Source organism: Papilio polytes, unplaced genomic scaffold (genome assembly GCF_000836215.1).
Source record: "Papilio polytes unplaced genomic scaffold, Ppol_1.0 DF824191.1, whole genome shotgun sequence".
Classification (NCBI taxonomy): Eukaryota; Metazoa; Arthropoda; class Insecta; order Lepidoptera; family Papilionidae; genus Papilio; species Papilio polytes.
In genome coordinates, this window is record NW_013525013.1 from 2,988,390 (window position 1) to 3,007,427 (window position 19,038).

Below are 19,038 nucleotides of genomic sequence, written 5' to 3' on the forward strand. Positions count from 1 at the left end.
ACGAACACCTATCTCGTGGGCGTAAAAAGTCTGCTGACCTTGAACTTTACCGCGGCGTACAAAGTCTGCCCGTGCGAACGCACGCTAAAGGCCGTAAAACCAAAATTAGCGATGCATTCAAATACCCAGACACGGATTGATATAACGAACCGTGCGAAATTTATAACAAAAGAGAACGGTACGATAAAAAAAGTGCAAAAAATACTTTTCGCGTCAAAAAACATCCTAAAGGGGTGATCTCTGACATAAACCCTTTCACTGTCTTCGTTTTTAGGGGATTCTTGGAATCAGAAATGACTATTACATTTCAATTATTGGTGTACTTTAAAACATAATAATAATCCACGATTTGCCTGGTAGTTTGTAGCAAGCGTTTTAAAATAGAAACTGCGAAATTTATTTCCTCTGCCCACAATTTTTTCAATCATAAATCTACAATAATAGCAAGTTATATTAGCAAGCATATATTAGTCCTATCCCAAAAGCCAGTCACAATTGAACGATCGTTTATTTTTGAACGAGGTTTCTGAAATCGTATAAAGCATATTGGAAGACTACGGCATAAATATTATTAAAGTCCAACTCAAACCGTGGCACTTAACAGAATAAATTCGAAGGAATGTTGTGTATTCAAGAACTATTGAGAGAACTAGAGAAAGTAAACGGGCAATATAAATTGAATATTGTAATTGAGGGAATAAATGAACTAACGTTAATGATTTGTATTTGGGAATGATTTTTATCAGGCCATCTTTTGTCCCGCGCTGTTTACAGGGGGTTGAAAACAATTGTGTGTGAACACAGCTTCGATTCCCGACCTCCTGACTTGCGGTACAAAATGTCCGGATGCCTTTATTATTTCAAGGGCTCTATCAAGTGAGTAGCGTTTTGTTCTTCTCGTCTTACAATTTATGAATAAGAAAAATAGTGCATGAGAATAAAAGGAGATTTGGTTTTACTTCACATTAGATTTTATAGAACAAAAAAAAATGTTACTGGTACCAATTTTAATGATGCATCATAATTCTCTACTTTTAAAATTTAAATTTATAACTCTTCAAACAAATTATCGTATGAAATTATGATAACCGATACTATCATTATCGTAATCGTAATAAGACAAATGTTTTATAAAAGAAGATTAATTACATTCTTAAGATTAGAACGCATGAGTACATTTAAAAATGTTTTGAAAATTTTGACCGGTCGATATAAGTAAATTGAAACACTCTGTATGTAGACGCCAAAACAGAGAATAAGCATTAATTTAACTAAACTTTTGTTTATTGGCGATTTTTCTTTGGGTAGACACTCAAATCTCATGTTATTGTAACTTAATATGAAATTTCGAATTGCGTTCTTAATCCGTTCGCTGTAAGGTATATTTTTGTGCGAACAATTGTTAAGGTAAAACGCTCAAGACAGGGGTACGGAAGAATAGATATGGGGCCCGACTTTGTCGATTGAATTCTTTTGATTGCAAGACTCGTAACGGACCCTAACGTATATTTGGACAGCAATCCGAGAGGTTTGAAGTGGGCCTGGCCTTATAATTACGATAATTTGACGGCAGATGACGAACTTACCCGTGTTCATGTGAAAAACATCGATTAATTTTGAACGCATTATATTTATAAAGTTCCTTATAAGCTACTAGCTTTAACCCGCGACTCTATCCGCGTGAAATTTAAAAACGATTACCTTTCTTACGGTGAATAATTTTTTAAAATCGGCTTATTAGTTTTTGAGCCTATTCATTACAATCGAACAAACAAAGTTTTCCTCTTTATAATATTAGTAATATATGATGATTTAAAATTACAAAAAAAAAAATTCAACATACACTTTGTTTGCAAATACTATTAAGAACTGTTCACAAACAATTACTACAGACGCTGCAATCAAAATATAAAACAATAAACAAACAGCCTGCTACGGCTTTTATTAAAAACGTGATGAGCACATGATATAAGGACACAAATTTTGAATACGCGTTATCGTGCGCCTACACCATCTTGATACTTGTTGATTTATCTGATAACAAAACGTGCCATGTTAACGTTACGTTTCAAATTAATCACACACATTTATGAAACACGATTAGAATTTCTCTTTACTAAAAGGAATATTTTTAACCAAACATTTTGTAGTCAAATTTTAAACGACAGAGTGGGAAGAAATCTTTTGCATAAGCACCATGCAACCTTTAGATCTTAGCAAATTAGAATACATTATCAATTGTACTGAGTTATAGTACAGTGTTTGTCTTCCGACAAATATAGCAAAATATTCTTTTTTCGTTTTTACTGGTGATAAATTAAAAAAGTTTTAGTATCGTGTAGAGTTAGCGTACTGCTACCGTAATGGGGAGTCCCTGCAGAGAGAGGCCGATGGAAAAATGGCATTTTAAAATAAGCAATTTTTCACGGATCGCGCGCCGCGCCGCCATGAATCTCCAAGTCGAATTTAAAATTGATTTACCGAGGACAAACGCACCCGATATCTGTTTGACTTATTACTTTATTAACTTTGCATCGCTTGCAAATTGTGAATTGATGAATGCATTTTTTATTAATTCGCAACACCGTGCACATTCTCTGTTACACCTTTATGTTTGTTCAAAGAGGATGAAATGTTATTTGCTATTTTAATGTATTTTATATATGACCAGCGTTTGTCCGCAACTCCAATCGCGTGAAATTAAAAATAAAATACCAGCTAACCTATATGTTCCAGGCTATGCTCTACATTTATGCCAAATTTCATCGACATTTGTTCAACAGTTTAAGCTACAAACATTAACAAGCCTCCATCTAAACTTTCGCATTTATAATAATAGTATTACTCGTAGTATAATTTTTTAAATACGATAAATAAAAAACATCAAATGGAAAGACTACGTTTTCATTAGGCAGTATTGATCAATCAGACTTCCGTTGCCCACTGCTGCAGATTGAAGGTTAGATTAGTATTATCAAGTTTGATAAACGTAATCTTATATTTAGGTTTTTCCATGTTTCGTCGCGACGCTACGTTTAGAGAAACGAATAAAATATTTTCATTTTAAATTGCATTAAATCAAACAATTTTCGGGATCCTGCTTTTGTAATACAATATCTGAATTTATATGTAATAAGTTTTCAAAATCATTGTACAAAAATGTAGTAATCTTTTTCTTTCTCTTAGACGACGTTTGAATTTCTACATTTCTTGCGAAAGAAACTAATGGATCATTAAATTATGGCTCATTATGTTTTCTCATGGTTTCATATTGGCTCATTTAAACTTACAGTAACACTTTCATAAATATACATAGGTGTATCACAATATAACCTCCTAAATGACGTAATCGATAGGTTTGATTATAATCAGGCGCAGGTGTGTTACGATAACCACATAATATGTGATCACACCACTGCTTGTGACGTGTCCTTTGTATCTGACTTCAATTAACACGTTCAAAGCCTTTGATCACTGTCCGTATACACGTAATTACATCGGTGACTATCCTTTAGTTATATTTGTTGATATTTTGTGAAGTATAGGATTTATTTTGCTCACGACTGATACTACGTGTATAATGAAAGCTATAGTTTTAATATTTCATGTCTCGGAAATTACCAAATACTTTTCACGCACAAGCGATAAAGATGAGTTTAAATTTCTGTACAGAAAAAAAATCTAGTGTAAGAAACAAAATTGATTATGAAACTTTTGTTCAAATATGAAATTGAAAAGTGTCACTGGAGTTATTGAAAAGTGGCAACCACAGGGACAGCGCGCTTCGGCTGCAGAAAGAAAATTAGGATGTGAGCCGTCAAAACTTCAAACTCAGGCGTCAAGGCGACGCGACGCTTTAGAGGGATCCCGCCCCCGCATTACACCTCTCTCATTATTTATCACATTGTCGACGAAATTAATGGCGGACCCTCGTCAAATGATTTTTATTTTATAAACGAAGCGGCAGCTGGCAGTTTAATCATATCTTTGTGTTCTATGAGAAAATGTCTAGACAGGAGTGAGGTAGAGCACATATCCAAACGTATTCTACTCGTAGTATTGATACATCTCAATCAAGATATTGCAATCTTTCAATTTAAACTATTTTAATGACTACCATGCATATCTATATGTGTATGGACGTTTCAATATGACTAATATCGTAGAAACATTCAAAATTCTATTTTTTTTAAGAATCATCTTTAAGAAAGGTTTAGCTTTACCAAATAATAATTAAAAAGTGCATGTCCTTTTATGACTTTTGTGCAAAAATTTAGAAATTCCATGTTTATTCTATGGCGATGATATGATAACATATTTCAAAAATTTAAAGCGAAGAGAAGCTGCAAGTAAAAGCTAGTATAAAATATACATAAGTGTATCCAATTATTATGATAAAACAATAACACTCGTGTGTTAATTAAAACCGGCGATAGATGTACTCCCTTTATCTGGTGTCAGAGGTCGGCTAAGAGGAAACTACACTTTTTGTATGAAAACGACGCGGTAAAAATACATCATTAACTATTATTTCTAATCATCATTTTTATCTTTTAGTCGTAACAAACAGTTTTAATTACGGGAAACTGAGTTGATGTTCGTTTTAAAAATTTTATCAGCCATTAGTTATTGGACATTTATCTCGCGTACATTTATTGTTAGTTTAATTAAAAATATTTAAAGGATAAAAGTGTGAAGAAATTATTCAATTATAGATATTACTTCTGGTGTTTTAGGTACTAGGAAATAGATAAGGGTCAACATAAAATGGTTTTGATCTTAATGCTATTTTGATATATTTAAAAAAAGATTTATCTAATAAAAGTTTTTGTAACTTCAAAATTTTCCTATTTATTTCATAAATGATAAAATTACATTCTTAGGTAATTGTCAGTAAAATATTGCGTCGTTAAAAACCCATTAGTAATTGATGTAAAGTATTGAATGTTAAAGATATAAAGACAATTTTAAAGTATTAAAGTTATCCTTATCAAAACAAATACTTTATCATTTCCGGTACTAAATGAAGATTAAACATTGTCTTTCCTGAAAATTTATCAAAAAGATTTACGCTTTTATCTATTTATCACCAATTTTCAACAAAATATTGAAGATAGCTTTGTCATGGGTTAATTTTAAATTTCATTATTTTCAAATACAATATACGAACATTTGTGGTACAAAGATTATTGAAGTTTTTTTTTTCATACAATATCTTACTTGTACGCTATAATCTCGTTCTTTTATACATCACTACATTACAAAGCTTCGCTTTAGTGCATGTCCTAGGAAATTAAAAGAATATCTCTATATTTATAAATAGTTTTCGGACACAACTGCGTCTAACTAAAATAAAATACCCTATGCGTACTTCCAGACAATCTACATGTGTCAAATTCCATCGAGGTCCACTAAACCATGCCGAAGGTACCTTCTAAGAAACATCCATCCATCTTTTTAAAGTGCCATCTTCTTTCGAAGTTCAGCGATCATTAGGACGACTTTCGTTCTTGACACCGCGGCTCTGAAAAGCTATCGTATGCTCTTACCATACCACTGGCGTAGGTTTTGGAGCCAGGACGTTCTTCTTCGACCTACACTTCAATCTCATCCATCTAAACATACTTATATATAATAGTAAGATGGACATTAGCTGTGTACTATAAACTGGTAACCACCCTTAAACAAAAACAAACGTAAGTTAACAAACATTAAGAAGCAGTGAATTGAATTACGTCTAATACCACTGCAGGTACTGGTTATAAACACTTTTAATAAAAATAGGAAACTTAAAAGTAAGAAAACTAAGATTTGTTCGATTCGATAATGTTAGTATTCTTTAAAAAAGAACCTTATTCTTTAATAGTTAAGGTTGAATTTCAAGCCTACGGTGAAAATATAGATGTGAAATTTATAATTGAAGGCCGTAAATTAAGGTGACATCGACAGTTGTGGCCCGTGGGGACGCGTTAGGGAAGCTCTGCCAATATTTTATCTAGTAGTTAATCATAAACACTTTCGACTGTTGGAAAAGAAACGGGAAATATTGTTATCCCTATCGTAATGATTCAATAGAGTGAGATATCAATATGTTTTTGTGAGTGTTTTGTTGCGGTAGAAACTTACAGAAGGTGAATTTCTTTGTATTAATACTTAAATTAATGATTGATGGACTTTGGCTGAAAATTTTGTACTTTATGTAATAGTTATAAACCGTAATCACGATTGTGTATAAAAGATTGACGTTTATTCGATAATTTTATAAGTGTGAAGATAAGGTGAATGAGAGATTAATAAAATTTAGTGTGTTACGTAATATTAAATGTTAGTTTTATAAGATAGTCAACGTTTTATACGAGTAATAAATGTAGTATGGTGATAGACAGTTGTGTGGAAATTTACTATTGGAGTTTAAAGCTTTACTAGATAAGTGAAAATGATTAGGTGATAGTAAACAATTTGTTCGTTATTTCTATGGTGAGTTAAGTAATCTGTAAGGTTGAGTGCATTACATTCATTTTGATTCTACATACATTACGTAAAAAAATAATTATCGAATTTAGTTTGTTGTCATAGATCGTTACTCCTCAAATTGCAAATGCTTTCGTAATATAAACAGACTAGCTGTTGCTCGCGACTTCGCCCACGTGAAATTAAAAAATATAGCCTATGTTACTCACAGATAAATTACATTTCTAACGGTGAAAGAATTTTTAAACTCGGCGCAGTAGTTTTTGAGCTATCTCAATACATACAAAAATACAAATCTTTCCTCTTAATAATATTAGTATAGATAAAGGCATTTATGGCAATGAAAGGGTTAAAATATATGTCAAGTATTTATTAATAAAACATATGTACGAGTGCAAATGAAATCGGGAGCAAACCGGTTCTCGATAGATGGCGTCAGCTCCGCAGCCTCCCGCTGGCCGATTTAATTCGCGCCTTGACTAAAACCCTTTGAAGCTTTCACCGGTGACAGCTCACAGTCGGGAGCCTCTCGCCTCGTACACGTCCCCATTATCATTTCCCGATCGTTCCGGTGCGAACCGGTATAGAAAAAGACGGTTTTTACATTTTTGTATTTCCGTTCGTGTATAATTGCCTATATGCACGTTGTTAGGTATAATATCGTATTTGTGTTGAAATAAATCAATTCTTTACGAGAATCAACAAACTGTACTTTACATCAACCTTAGCTGTCAAACTAAGCTTAGTTCTAAGAATCATTGCCGATGCTGAAAGTAGTATTAATAAATGCAAGTTATATTTCCTATAAAACTGCTTTATTTCAAAGGAAATAAAGTATATAATTAAAGACGTGTTATCTGTCGCTTTCTTTTGTTTTTTTAAGCGATTGTATTCAATGAAGTGGACGGGAAGGAAGGTGGAGAGGTCACGACTAGCTGGATAAGGAAGAGATCTATCAATTCCGAGAGCGGCTTGTCACAGCGGAAGCCGTTTCCGTTGTTACTTTGTTTAGATGTTGCACAATTATCTGTTTAAATGATTCCTAGTAGTTTGTTATTTGCACACGCGCACTAACATATGCCCGCGACTTCGTGCGTTATTAATACTTTAGTAAAAATTCAAGGTATGATTATTGCTCTTGTTTGTTCTTTAGCTTGTTTGTATAGATATTTTTAACGTTTAACTGGCTTGGTATGGGTATGTAGTGTGAATGGCATAAATTGTTTAAAATTATTTTACTTTCATATTTATACATATTTGCAAAAAAGTTTGCAACAAACAAACTCACAAAACAAGAGCAACTTCTATTGAAATTTGCGACAACGCATTCGCGTTGAATATCGTATTTCGCAGAAAAAACTTGATCATTGTCATACAAATGTATCTGTTGTTAGGGCTCGGTAATTGGTGGCCTGGTGTGTAATTTGCGAAGGTCTTTTGTGCGAAAGTCAATGCGAGGTGAACTTTATTCTCCGCCTTATCAACTCACGACGGATAAGGGAGCGATTGTTACTTGATAATGTCTTCAAATCTTAGATTGTACTTTGCTAGAAATTATTTTATTCATTTTGTTTGGGTATTTTATTTATAAAGTAATAATTACTAGCGGAATTTTTAGTCTACGCATGGATTGAAGACTGTTATCTGTTAATTGAAAATAAAAATTGTTCAAAAACAAAAACTCGGCCGATTTTAAAAATAACTTCACCGTTAGAAAGGTAATTCATTTGTAAGTAACATAGGCTACATTTTTATTACTTTATTAATTTCACGCCGGCGAAGTTGCAAGCAACAGCTAGTCTATGTTGATAAGGAAATATCTTACAAAAAATATTACGAAATACAATAATTACGAACCACAAATGTGTCGTCAAATCAAAACCATATTCCATAAATTGAGAATTACATTGTTTAAAATGTTCACAATACGGAAATTGTTTTATACAATGAGAGTGTGCGAACCGGTACGTAGAGAAGAGGGGTGACGGTCGCCTTGGGCGAGGGCAGACTAACATAATCATGGAGTTGTGTTTGCGGCTGAACATCATGGGAATATTATGACGACTGTCCAAACAAGGGCATCGAACGTGGATAGTTTTCTATTACTATGCATTTTATTAGGGCTTTACGTTGCACAACTATAATTACGAGTTATAAATGTTTTAGATTTTCGAATATAACATACACATAATATTAAATTACATAGATCGAAAATTATTATTGATGTTTACGCCCGTTGGGAAGTTATTTTTGTGGCCGTGTAACTATTTAGTTTTAGATAATCATACTAATATTATAAATGTGAAAGTTTAAATGGTGATGTTTGTTAGAGTTAGTAGCCTAAACAGGTGAACGGATCCCGATGAAATTTGGTATAGATGTACAGGAGACTCTGGAAGACACATAGGCAACTCACTTTAGAATTTTCCTGTTCCACGCGGACGGAGTCGCCAGTGAAAGCTAGTTAATATAGTATCCGCTTAAAACATAAGTTATTTACATCGTAATGTCGTTAAAGTAATTAAGCTTTAACACTTACATTGCGTTCTCATTAGATGCATTAGCGAGATTTCCGCAAACGACTATCACAGGACTTAAGTGCGGATAACGCTGTAAGGGGCTCGAAGACAACTGTGGTCCAAGTTAAAAGCAATATCACAGTTAAAAGAACTACACACTATTGCCTCATGGACATTCAAGTGCAGTACAAATAGCTACTTATTAAACGAGCTCATACTATCGTGATAACGATAGTATGAGCTCGTTTGAAAGGAAGAGGATATGCTTAAGAAAGGAGTGGATTCAGATATGACGGCTGATAGAGATGTATGGAAGAGCAGCACATACTGTGCCGACCCTCCGTAAGTGATAAGGGCAAGTGGATGGTGATCACCACTTAACTTCGGATATATTATGGTTAAGCTCCAGTTTATCTAATACAAAAAATAATTCGAAAAATAATCTATTACAATATGTTTAATTCCCAAATGACAACGTAATTATAGTTACACGTTATTGCTTTAGGGAAGTTCAACAAAAAAGACAATCGCTTTCGCCTGTTCCTTGTAACCCGTAGAATGGTAGTGGGGTGGCTTGATCGATGAGCAGCCCTTGTTCTCCGATCGCCGGCTCAATTACAACACGATTATTTAATTTGACATGATACTTTGAGTGTTTTGACGCTCCCTGTTGGACCGGAAATGTGCTGACATTATCTACTCTATTTTTTTAATTGCACGTATTATTTTGTAGTTAAATATAAGATTAATGAAAACTAAAATGTTTTACCACAGTTTAACTATTTTTTATTACTTTTAGATAATCTATATTGACTTCATTAATGTTTCTACAATTTAGTACTCTTTTTCTTTTTGCATATCATGCAACGCCCTCAGAGTTTATTTTATTAGTAAAGCTTTGCCGTTTAAACACAAATAATTATTTGTAAATTGCACTGCATATGTTACCTTGCAATCAAGAAATCGGAACTCTTTTCAGTCTGTCATTTAACAACTAATTAGAGTCCATCGTCCACTAACAAAACATTTGTACACTCGCCACCACTCCTCGCGCGTTTGTCATGCAAGAAACATTTCCATCAAGTTAAAAGACGTTGTTACTTTCCTTCCAACTTTTCCTAGTTTTTACATGAAACTTTACTTGACATTAATTTGGTGAATTAAGGTTGAAGTGTGCTTTTACAAGTGATTCCGCTCTGATAAGTTTAATGTTATATTCACGCAATAATTTTTGGGTCCTTTATTAGAGTATAAAATGTTATAAATAATCTATCACAAATGGAGTTAGAACTTAAGTTAAATTTGAGAATATTATCCATCGAGAAATGTCCAGTGCTTCGTCCTATCAAGACGCCAATAACCGTCGGGTTACCTTCTAATGCCGTTTTATTGCCTCTATAAATACGATGGATCGCCCCAGGAGGCGTTCACCGAGTGCCTATAGTGCATTTCGATTTAAAAATCTATTCGTTCAAAATTGGAATAGCTCGACCCTTTGTCGTGCCGATTTAAAATCAACGTTTTAAATCCAATTCTTCGAGCGGTCATTCGAATGATTCGATTGCGATGATAGTACATTCGTGTATGTTGAGCTTTATTCTTTTTGAATATTTTTTACACCCACTGTTTTCGTTGTTTTCATAGCTGTATTTAAATCACTCAGTTTTTGAATTTTTATGATTAGTTAAATGTGCTCAAAAAGTGAAGCCTATGTGTTCTTTCAGACTATCCTCTACATCTTTACCAAATTTCATCGAAATCCTTTCAGCCGTTTAGGCTACAAACTCTCACAAACATCCAGCCATCCATCCATAAACCACTACATCCATAAACTTTCGCATTTATAACATTAGTATGATTAAAAGACTTCTAAGAAATTAAAATGTTATAGTGTGTATTTTAAGCATTTTTTTTTCAAAAAAAACTTTTGAAATAGAATCAATGTACTTAGATATAGTTTGCGATTAGAATTCAATGGAATTGAAAAGAATGGAAAATGTCCGTCGGTCTTGGAATCTGGGCTGTACGGAGACGGTTTAAAGTTTCCGAGCTTATCCCTTCAAAAGCAATGGACAACGTACAGCGGGTGCTTTATCAATCCGATAACGGTACGGGTATAAATGGAGAAGCGATAGTTATTTCAAATGGAAAATCTAAAGTCATTGTGTTGAATACAAAAGATCTTCAATAAGAATTATCGTATTGGAATTTCAAGTATTTTAAACTTTACTAGTGTGATTACATTTAAAACAAAACACAGTACTTGTTTAAAAATATTTTAATATATTAGGAATTCTTCTTTCTTCTTCTGTAGCTCTACAGCACTTTGTAGGCCTTGGCTTGGTCCAGCAACTTCTTCCATTTCGTCTTATCTCTGGCCACGGTCCTTCAGTTTGCTATGCCACCGGTTTTCGCATCTCAACTTACGCCGTCTATCCACCGGAGCTTTGGCCTCCCTCAACTATATCCTAGAAATAAAAAAAAACCTATCTATTATTCGCTCATAACGTTCTAAATACATTCTGTATTGAACAAATTCTGATAGAATAAACAGTTTAAAGCTTTCTCAAACAACCGAAATTTACATATATGAAGAGAAAATTTGCCACTAAGAAATCGTTCATCGAATGTTATATGCTAGAAAATGTAATTAACAATATATTAAATACATTCTAGAATGCTAAATGTTTATGAAAGCTATAAAAACAAAGTATCCTGCAATATAAACAGTCGTACTTAAGGAAAGTTGTAGCAAGTTTCTTGTTAAAGCCATTTCCACGGTGCGGAGGGTGACTGTCACGAATCGCCAACAAAGGGAGGTGCCAAATGGGGGGTAGTTCGCAAATAAAATTGTCGCCGCAGAAGTTGTTAGAGTCGCGTGAGGTCCGGTGTCACGTCCGCACTCATTTCGAATTCAACACGAGATTCCGCTCCTAGCTAAGTTTGTTTCGATATATTTACGTTGCTATACTGGTATAAGGATTATATTTGTTAGCAAATGTGTACTCGTATACTTGTTGGCAATTTGTATGGACTTGAAGTCCCGAAGTGCTCAACTGCTTTGTGCTGGTATTCATTTTTGATGCAACGCTCTAGTGCTGTTGTTGATAATCAGGTTACAATACCTTTACATAACAATGGAACACGATATTAACGCTTTATGTAGAATGTAGGTGTTTACTAACTATGAATTGAACGTAGATATCACACGGTTGTAGATATCATATTGTAAATCTAATTTTAAACAAAACTTTTGCGAGTTCAACGAAAAATAGAGTATGTATCACACCCATGCTAGAGTTTGTAGCTTATGTGTACAAGATCAAATCGTTATGCAAAAGCTAACTTGTGTGACCAACATTCTACAGTTGGATAAACTACATTTTAAATCTCTAAAGGGATATGTATATCGTAAGTTTCTTGTCCGTTGGCTTCCTTTGTCGGTCATCCAAGATGGCGGTTGCCTCCTGAATTAGCCTCTACGTCCCCCGTCGCGCGGCCGCAACGAAAGGGATCTTGAACTGCTACCTCTACATAATACGAAAAATTGTTTAATGCTTGGGGTCCACATGTTTACAAGGAATAAAAATCTTATGAAACGAATTGATAACATTTAGAGTAAATACTGAAATTATTATCTCAACCTAAATTTCAATATACAGTGGTAATATCATTACGAATAATGTTATTACAGTAAACATTTCGTCTGTTTTTTTAGATCTTTAAAGCCAAGAAAATTATTTAAACGAAAGATACCATAAATGTGACTTTAGTTTTTGTAACTTTTATTATAAATTGTTAAGTAAAATTTCAGCTGTTTCATTTATGTTACTTTAATTAAAATACCGAATTTTCTCTTAGACACAATAAATTTTAATAACTGAGTAAAATTAGAATATAAATATTCTTTAAAGCAAAAACATCTATTAAATAAACGTAAAAGCGACGCCATGTCTCAGCCTATCAAATAAATTTGTGCGGTCGACGCGAAATTACGAGACATAAATTCTCATACTTGTACTGAATTTAAATTTGCGCGCTGGAAACGTATAAATATAAGCGTATACAGAACTTAATACAGGGCATTTTTATGTATCTTCGTCCTTACCAATTTTAAAACAACAAGTTTCTATTTTATTAGGAATCAAAAGGTTTTAACAGATTCTTGTCTCTATCTTCCATTTAATAAGTAGATAAGAAAACCATAATCACAATATCTCTGTACCGAAAACACGACAGTATCTATTGAAATCTCCAATAATTTATACAAATATCTACTTTATGACTTGCTCTGTAACACCATACTTTTGTAAAAAGGTGGGATAAAAACTTGCGTATTTAAAAATAAACTAAATAAATTATTAAAGTTACATTATGCACGTTTCTATTTTATCACATTGCAAAAACCTTCACACCCTCGCAATCATAACGACTTGACACAGAGTCGATTTAATACGCGAACTGTGAAATCGATTACGACATCTGTTGGAACGGGAATCGATTATCAGCCGTCATGTCTGTCGCAAATCGATTCTAGTTGTCGCCTTCACGTTACAATGTTTGTGGATGCGGTACGTAGTAAGAATTTAATTACAGCGCTAAATTTAACTGAGATTTAAAATCTGCTTATAGCTCCAGAAGAGTGCCTTGATATTAAATATACTTTTAACAATATTATTGACCAAATTCCCAAAAGAAGGAGGTACTCAATTCTTTTGTACGTTTTTTTTTAATTTTAAAACAAACATATAGCACATAAGGTACACGTAGATTTTTTCAGGTAAACTGCCTTTAAATTTGTTACATTTTACTATGAAACATTCGTTTGTAAATCGATAAGTTTTATTCAAAAAATGGTATTTAAAACGTTAGAATTAACTAACATATATGAAGGCTTGCAGGTTATTTTAATCTAAAAACCAAAGCGGAATATACTTTTACGATTAAACATATTACTTTTAAGAAAAAGTAAATTAAGTAAGATAGAAAAAGTTAAAAGTATGATTTATTCAATTTGTGTTTAACCGATAAACACAAATCTAGCTTTATAGTTCATCTATATTTCAAGTAAAGAAAGTGCAGTTACGTAATACGTAGCGTAGAGCTAGTAAGTGATCTTGTCTCGCACCTGTGTAGAGGTCCAGAGGTTTAGATTTTCAGTCTGTAGCAGACAAAGACGTAGATAAAGTGGAACATCCCATTGGTGCATCGGCGGCGGCCACGCCCCGCTCCTACGCCGGCCAATCGCGACCGTCGCCGCATCTTGAACATTATCTAGTTATCTCCCTTCTCACTTACCACTACGCTGACACGATGGTTTCAGCCACTGAAAAACTAACATCTGAAGCGTATACGTAGCTCGAATTGAATCTTGCTCTTTGTTAGGGTTTGTTTTCATACAAATAAAATTAATTTATGAAGATTAATGAGATATTAACGTATTAGAAAAATACGTTCAATGTAACACGAAATTCACTTACACAAAAAAGTTTATGTGTAAGAGTATGTAAATTTTATTTCTAAAAAAAAAACTATACGAAGTTACAATGTAACGAGTAATATGTTAAATTTATGTGGTGTTATTTGATATCATCCCAAGTGACTGTTTCCGCTCGACATTTCATATCTTAACATACATGTTTGAAGTACAGCACTATAAGGTTCGTTTAAGCTGTTTACCAGTCACTTTACAAAGGTAGTTGTTACTAAAGTACCATTATTTAGGCAGGTGTGGATGTCTATCGTAACAATGTTGCTATCGATAAAAAAATTAATTACAACACTGATAAGATTTTTTTTACCAAATGTTAAATGGAAATCTTAAACTATTTGAAATCCTCCCTGATTGTCATTGATATTAATTGATATACCCATACTTATTGATTTTTTTCATATAATCTAATATCATGTTATTTTTGACGATTCTGGTTCTTTTAAAAACAAATTTAATGAACCAAAATCAGTATGTTATTTTCAGACTTTAACCTTGTATTAAGCGACCCCAAAAGTCTGGTGCGAGCGAGAGGGTCGCTGCTCAAAGACAGCGTAGGGGTGTACGCGGGGCGCGGGCGTCGGAGGGGGAGCGGGGTGCGTCCCTGCCGAGGGTTATGATTCGGGATCGTAGGGATGAGCCGGGCTCTCGCTTCCTCTCGCGTTACTCTGGCACCGTTCGTCGCGGCCAACGCACATATCTGCCGGGACCGCGCACCATCCCGCGACACACAAACGGACATTTTCTATCGACAAGTCTATCCCATCACTAGATACTGAACAAAATTATGCAATTTTTTTATCATTTTTTTTTAAATTTTTTCGTGTAAGTGCTGTGTTGCGTTCCAAAGTTAGTGGTCTAAAATTATGAAATTAATTCTTATTGGTATTAGAAAATTTTTAATTTTTTAAAAGTGTAAAATTTATTTAATTATTAGGAACATTTACATATCAGTGCGTCGTTGAATAATGACCAAGATTTTCGATTTGTATTAAAATATATGCATTAAAATGAAGATGTCTGGTAAGTCGTATCAGATTTTTGATTGAAGTTGTAATTTAAGTAACCTTTACTTTCAACATTACAACTTAGTTATAAGAAAATATTACGTTGGTGGGTAGGTACAACAAAGAAATACTTATCGTACTAGATATTTCTGAAGTGTATAGATTATTTTTTAATAAAGTAACCAATAAAATTTTCTTATTTTTTCAAAATTATAAAATCTTGCGTGTAGATTTCCGAAATTAAAAATTTTTAACTAACAAAAAAGCCGTAAATGCAGAGATAAATAATACTATTAAAAAACATAACACGGTTCAGTGGTTGTACATCTTACTTTTAGTCAAAAGTTCAATCCAAGAAAAAAGAACATCGTTACGGCTGTGATAATAATTTTCTCTTTACCTGTAAAAAGCTTGTAATTGTACCTGTACTTTGATAGAAAAATTAACTAATAAGTTAGTAGTATGAAAAATAGCTTTAAGTAAAAATCTATTTTTACTAGATTGTCTACAATAGGCTGACCTACTGGCATATTTGATATTATGAGATTATATTGATATATAAACATTATTTTTATATCTTTATAAATTGGATCAAGATTAAAATCTCTATCTACGATTTGTGTTATAAAACGTTAACTCAAAACATCCTTATCTAATTGATTCTATCTATTTGATGCCTAGCAAAATATTCCTAATTATTATGAATAAATAATTGGAAATGTTTTATTTTACAATTAACTTCTTTATTATTCTTCATTATTGAGCAACGATGTTTCATGTAAATTTTTATAAATTTAATATTACCTTAAAAGTTTAACAACACTTAAACCCTTTATTGGATATTGTCTTTTGTGATGAACTATTTAAAAACGTTTTTTTTTGTATTTTTTTTCTGTAGTTATTTCATATCCAAAGATATGTACTCACTAAAAAAAATTTTTTTTTGTAACAAAAAATTCGTCGAATTCTGTATCCATTTGATGTTTCACTGGTAACCCAAAACTAAAAGAGTAAAATCTGCCTGCCTTAAAGTATGCAAATAAAAATTACCATTGCTAAAAATCAATATTGAAAACATTCGTTGTCAATTTCAAAAGCCTTGTTAAACAAAGCCGTTTTTTGTACCCACTTGAGTGTTATCTGTGATTCTGTTAAGGGTGTGCGAACAACCCAAAACATCTTGAATCTGCGGTTATTAGTAAAAGGTTATTTGTCATCGCTATATTACCGAAGTGTAACCTTTTGACAAGCGCCGCCGGGGACTCTGCGTTGTTTATCATCCAAATTATACACAACTTAAGTTGTTATATTTCTATTTACTCTATTCGTATGCGAAATGCGTTTTTTTATTCTTGACTGAATGCGGCGTTACCTTTGCCTGTGTTAAAAATGTACCCGAAGTTCTCAATAGTTTTTTTTAACTTTTCTTAAAATCACTTAAAATGCTATTATTTATTTTTATTTAAACTTGATTATTAAGAATCTTGTGTTAATTTGTTATTGCAGATATTTATCTAAACGGCTACGGTTTCAAGTGATACGTAGCAGAGTTAAATCTACAGAATTTCTATCAATTACTCTTCTTAATTTATGAAAAACACTTGTTTAACATTTATAATAACGTAGGACTTCCTAATCTTTACAATACATACTAAAGATGATGAAAACTTTACACTGTTAACAAAACATAAATAGGAAGTCAGTTATTTTCGATACGCATATGCTTGTCACATTTCCTTTGATATTTATGTACTGTTAAAGTATTAGAAAGTATACTTTCTAAGAATACCAAAGAAGTCAATACCTAGTACAAGCTTGTATATCGGATGAGGCATGCTTGAGTATGGCTATTTAAATGCAATTGTCCTCCTGAAGCGAAGTTCACAGCAATAGTTACCTTAATACGTTCGTTTAAGGGTGTGTTTTGTGTGTGATTATTGTAAATATACGTTTGGTTGGGTAGTTAAGAGTATTTTATGAGTGAACACAAGCGGAGACGTCGAGTCTTCGGTGACACGACGTAAACCGTGAATATTGTCAGTCGGCGTGGCTAACACGTGAAATCAGCGCGCCGTAGGGTCCGCGGACGAAGGAAGATTCGAGATAAACCAATAATAGAGATCTTCGGTCTTAACTAATACCTATTGCTAGGTAGATAATTACAGGGTTTGCGAAAACCGGATATCAACATTGGTTATTAAAATTATCGTTTCATTTAGCCTTTTTTAACTATTCTCTTTAATAGAGAATAGCCCTTACCCTTACCCTTATCGTTACAGTCTTGTAACTAGTATATTATCATTATTAGACCGGTATTTAGGTATTAGTTATAACTTTAATATTCCTTTTTGATTGTTCTAGATCTGTAGGCTAAGATAAGTTACCTTTGCGTTATTAGCTTCATTGATATTTTTTATTTCAAGTTGGACTAAAGACGATTGTTGAATATGATGTTTGAGTCATATCACTCTATAGAGTTGTCAGTCCGCTGCATGTTCTTATTTTAAGTCTGTCGTGTTTCTGCGGAAACCGGAGATTTAACGACGACTCGTCCGCATTGTCCGCGCACGCAGCGCGAACTCACCTCGCCATCGCTAATTTGAATTTGAAATTCGAACGCGCTTTTTACGACACCTCGTTTTAGCGTAGCAGCCAGACACATTCGCTTTATAATATATTCTAGAGAATAATTAATATTCTTTATTCATGATATAACATAACTCAGTGGCTGTGACTGTAAATTGACGGATGAGATGCAATAACTATGCAAGACTTATTGATTTCATTCCTATTTTTTTTGCAAATACATGACATAGTTAAAATAAATAATTACTATCTGTAACTTGACAGTCTACTTGCTTTTTAAATTTATTATTATTTCAGCAGGAACTATTGCGTGTTAATAGTTTCGATAGTTCATGCGCATAAATTATGATGATTCAAAAACTAGAGCGCGACAGGTGAAGTCGGCATAGCAACCGAACATTAAAAGAGCACAGTCCTCACCGAACTGGATCCACATAAAGGGATCATAAAGACATGTTCGCACATCCTGCGCATTGTGAACGCGCACTGCACCTTTGTTATGTTAAGCAGTTATCATACCAAGCCCGTATTGTATTAGGCTGTGATCAAGCGTCTAATTTTATAGCGTTTTTTTTCATCGCACGTGCGGAAGACGTCCTGACAAGATAGGGGGTTGTTTTAACAAGTATATTAGTAGTAATGGGGTGCGTTATGATTTATGGAGTGTCTCTCTCACTTGTGTTTGCTTGGGGGATGCGTTTTATTGATGGCACGCGTAGGTTTACACTTTGTAATAATTTTCTCACATTGAAAATTAAGTGACGCAATTTGTTTCCTTTGATAATTTCTGTACAGATGGATATAGAATTAATGATTATAATTTCAATCGAAATTACTAATAATTGGGGAAGTTAATCATTATGGTGTTTAGACAAAAATATGTAAATTAATTCAATATAAAAATATATAACTGTAGGACTTTACTGGTAAAAGCCAAAAAATAGTAGTATTTCCATATTTGGAA

The 19,038-nt window shown here is 33.2% G+C and overlaps 1 protein-coding gene across 5 annotated transcripts in view; it reads left to right on the forward strand.

Moving 5' to 3' along the window:
- The window catches only part of LOC106110943 (MDS1 and EVI1 complex locus protein EVI1-A-like), a 57,501-nt gene that overhangs the window by 9,588 nt on the left and 28,875 nt on the right, over positions 1-19,038 (forward strand). For 2 of the 5 annotated variants that reach the window (XM_013292905.1, XM_013292907.1), the window contains exon 1: positions 15,419-15,504. The exons of 2 other annotated variants lie outside the window; for them this stretch is intronic. In XM_013292905.1, coding sequence (XP_013148359.1) covers positions 15,492-15,504 — 13 coding nt within the window. In that variant the 5' untranslated portion in view covers positions 15,419-15,491. Of the gene's footprint in view, positions 1-15,418; positions 15,505-19,038 lie in introns of those variants that run through there. One more of the 5 variants, XM_013292906.1, reaches the window with a different exon arrangement.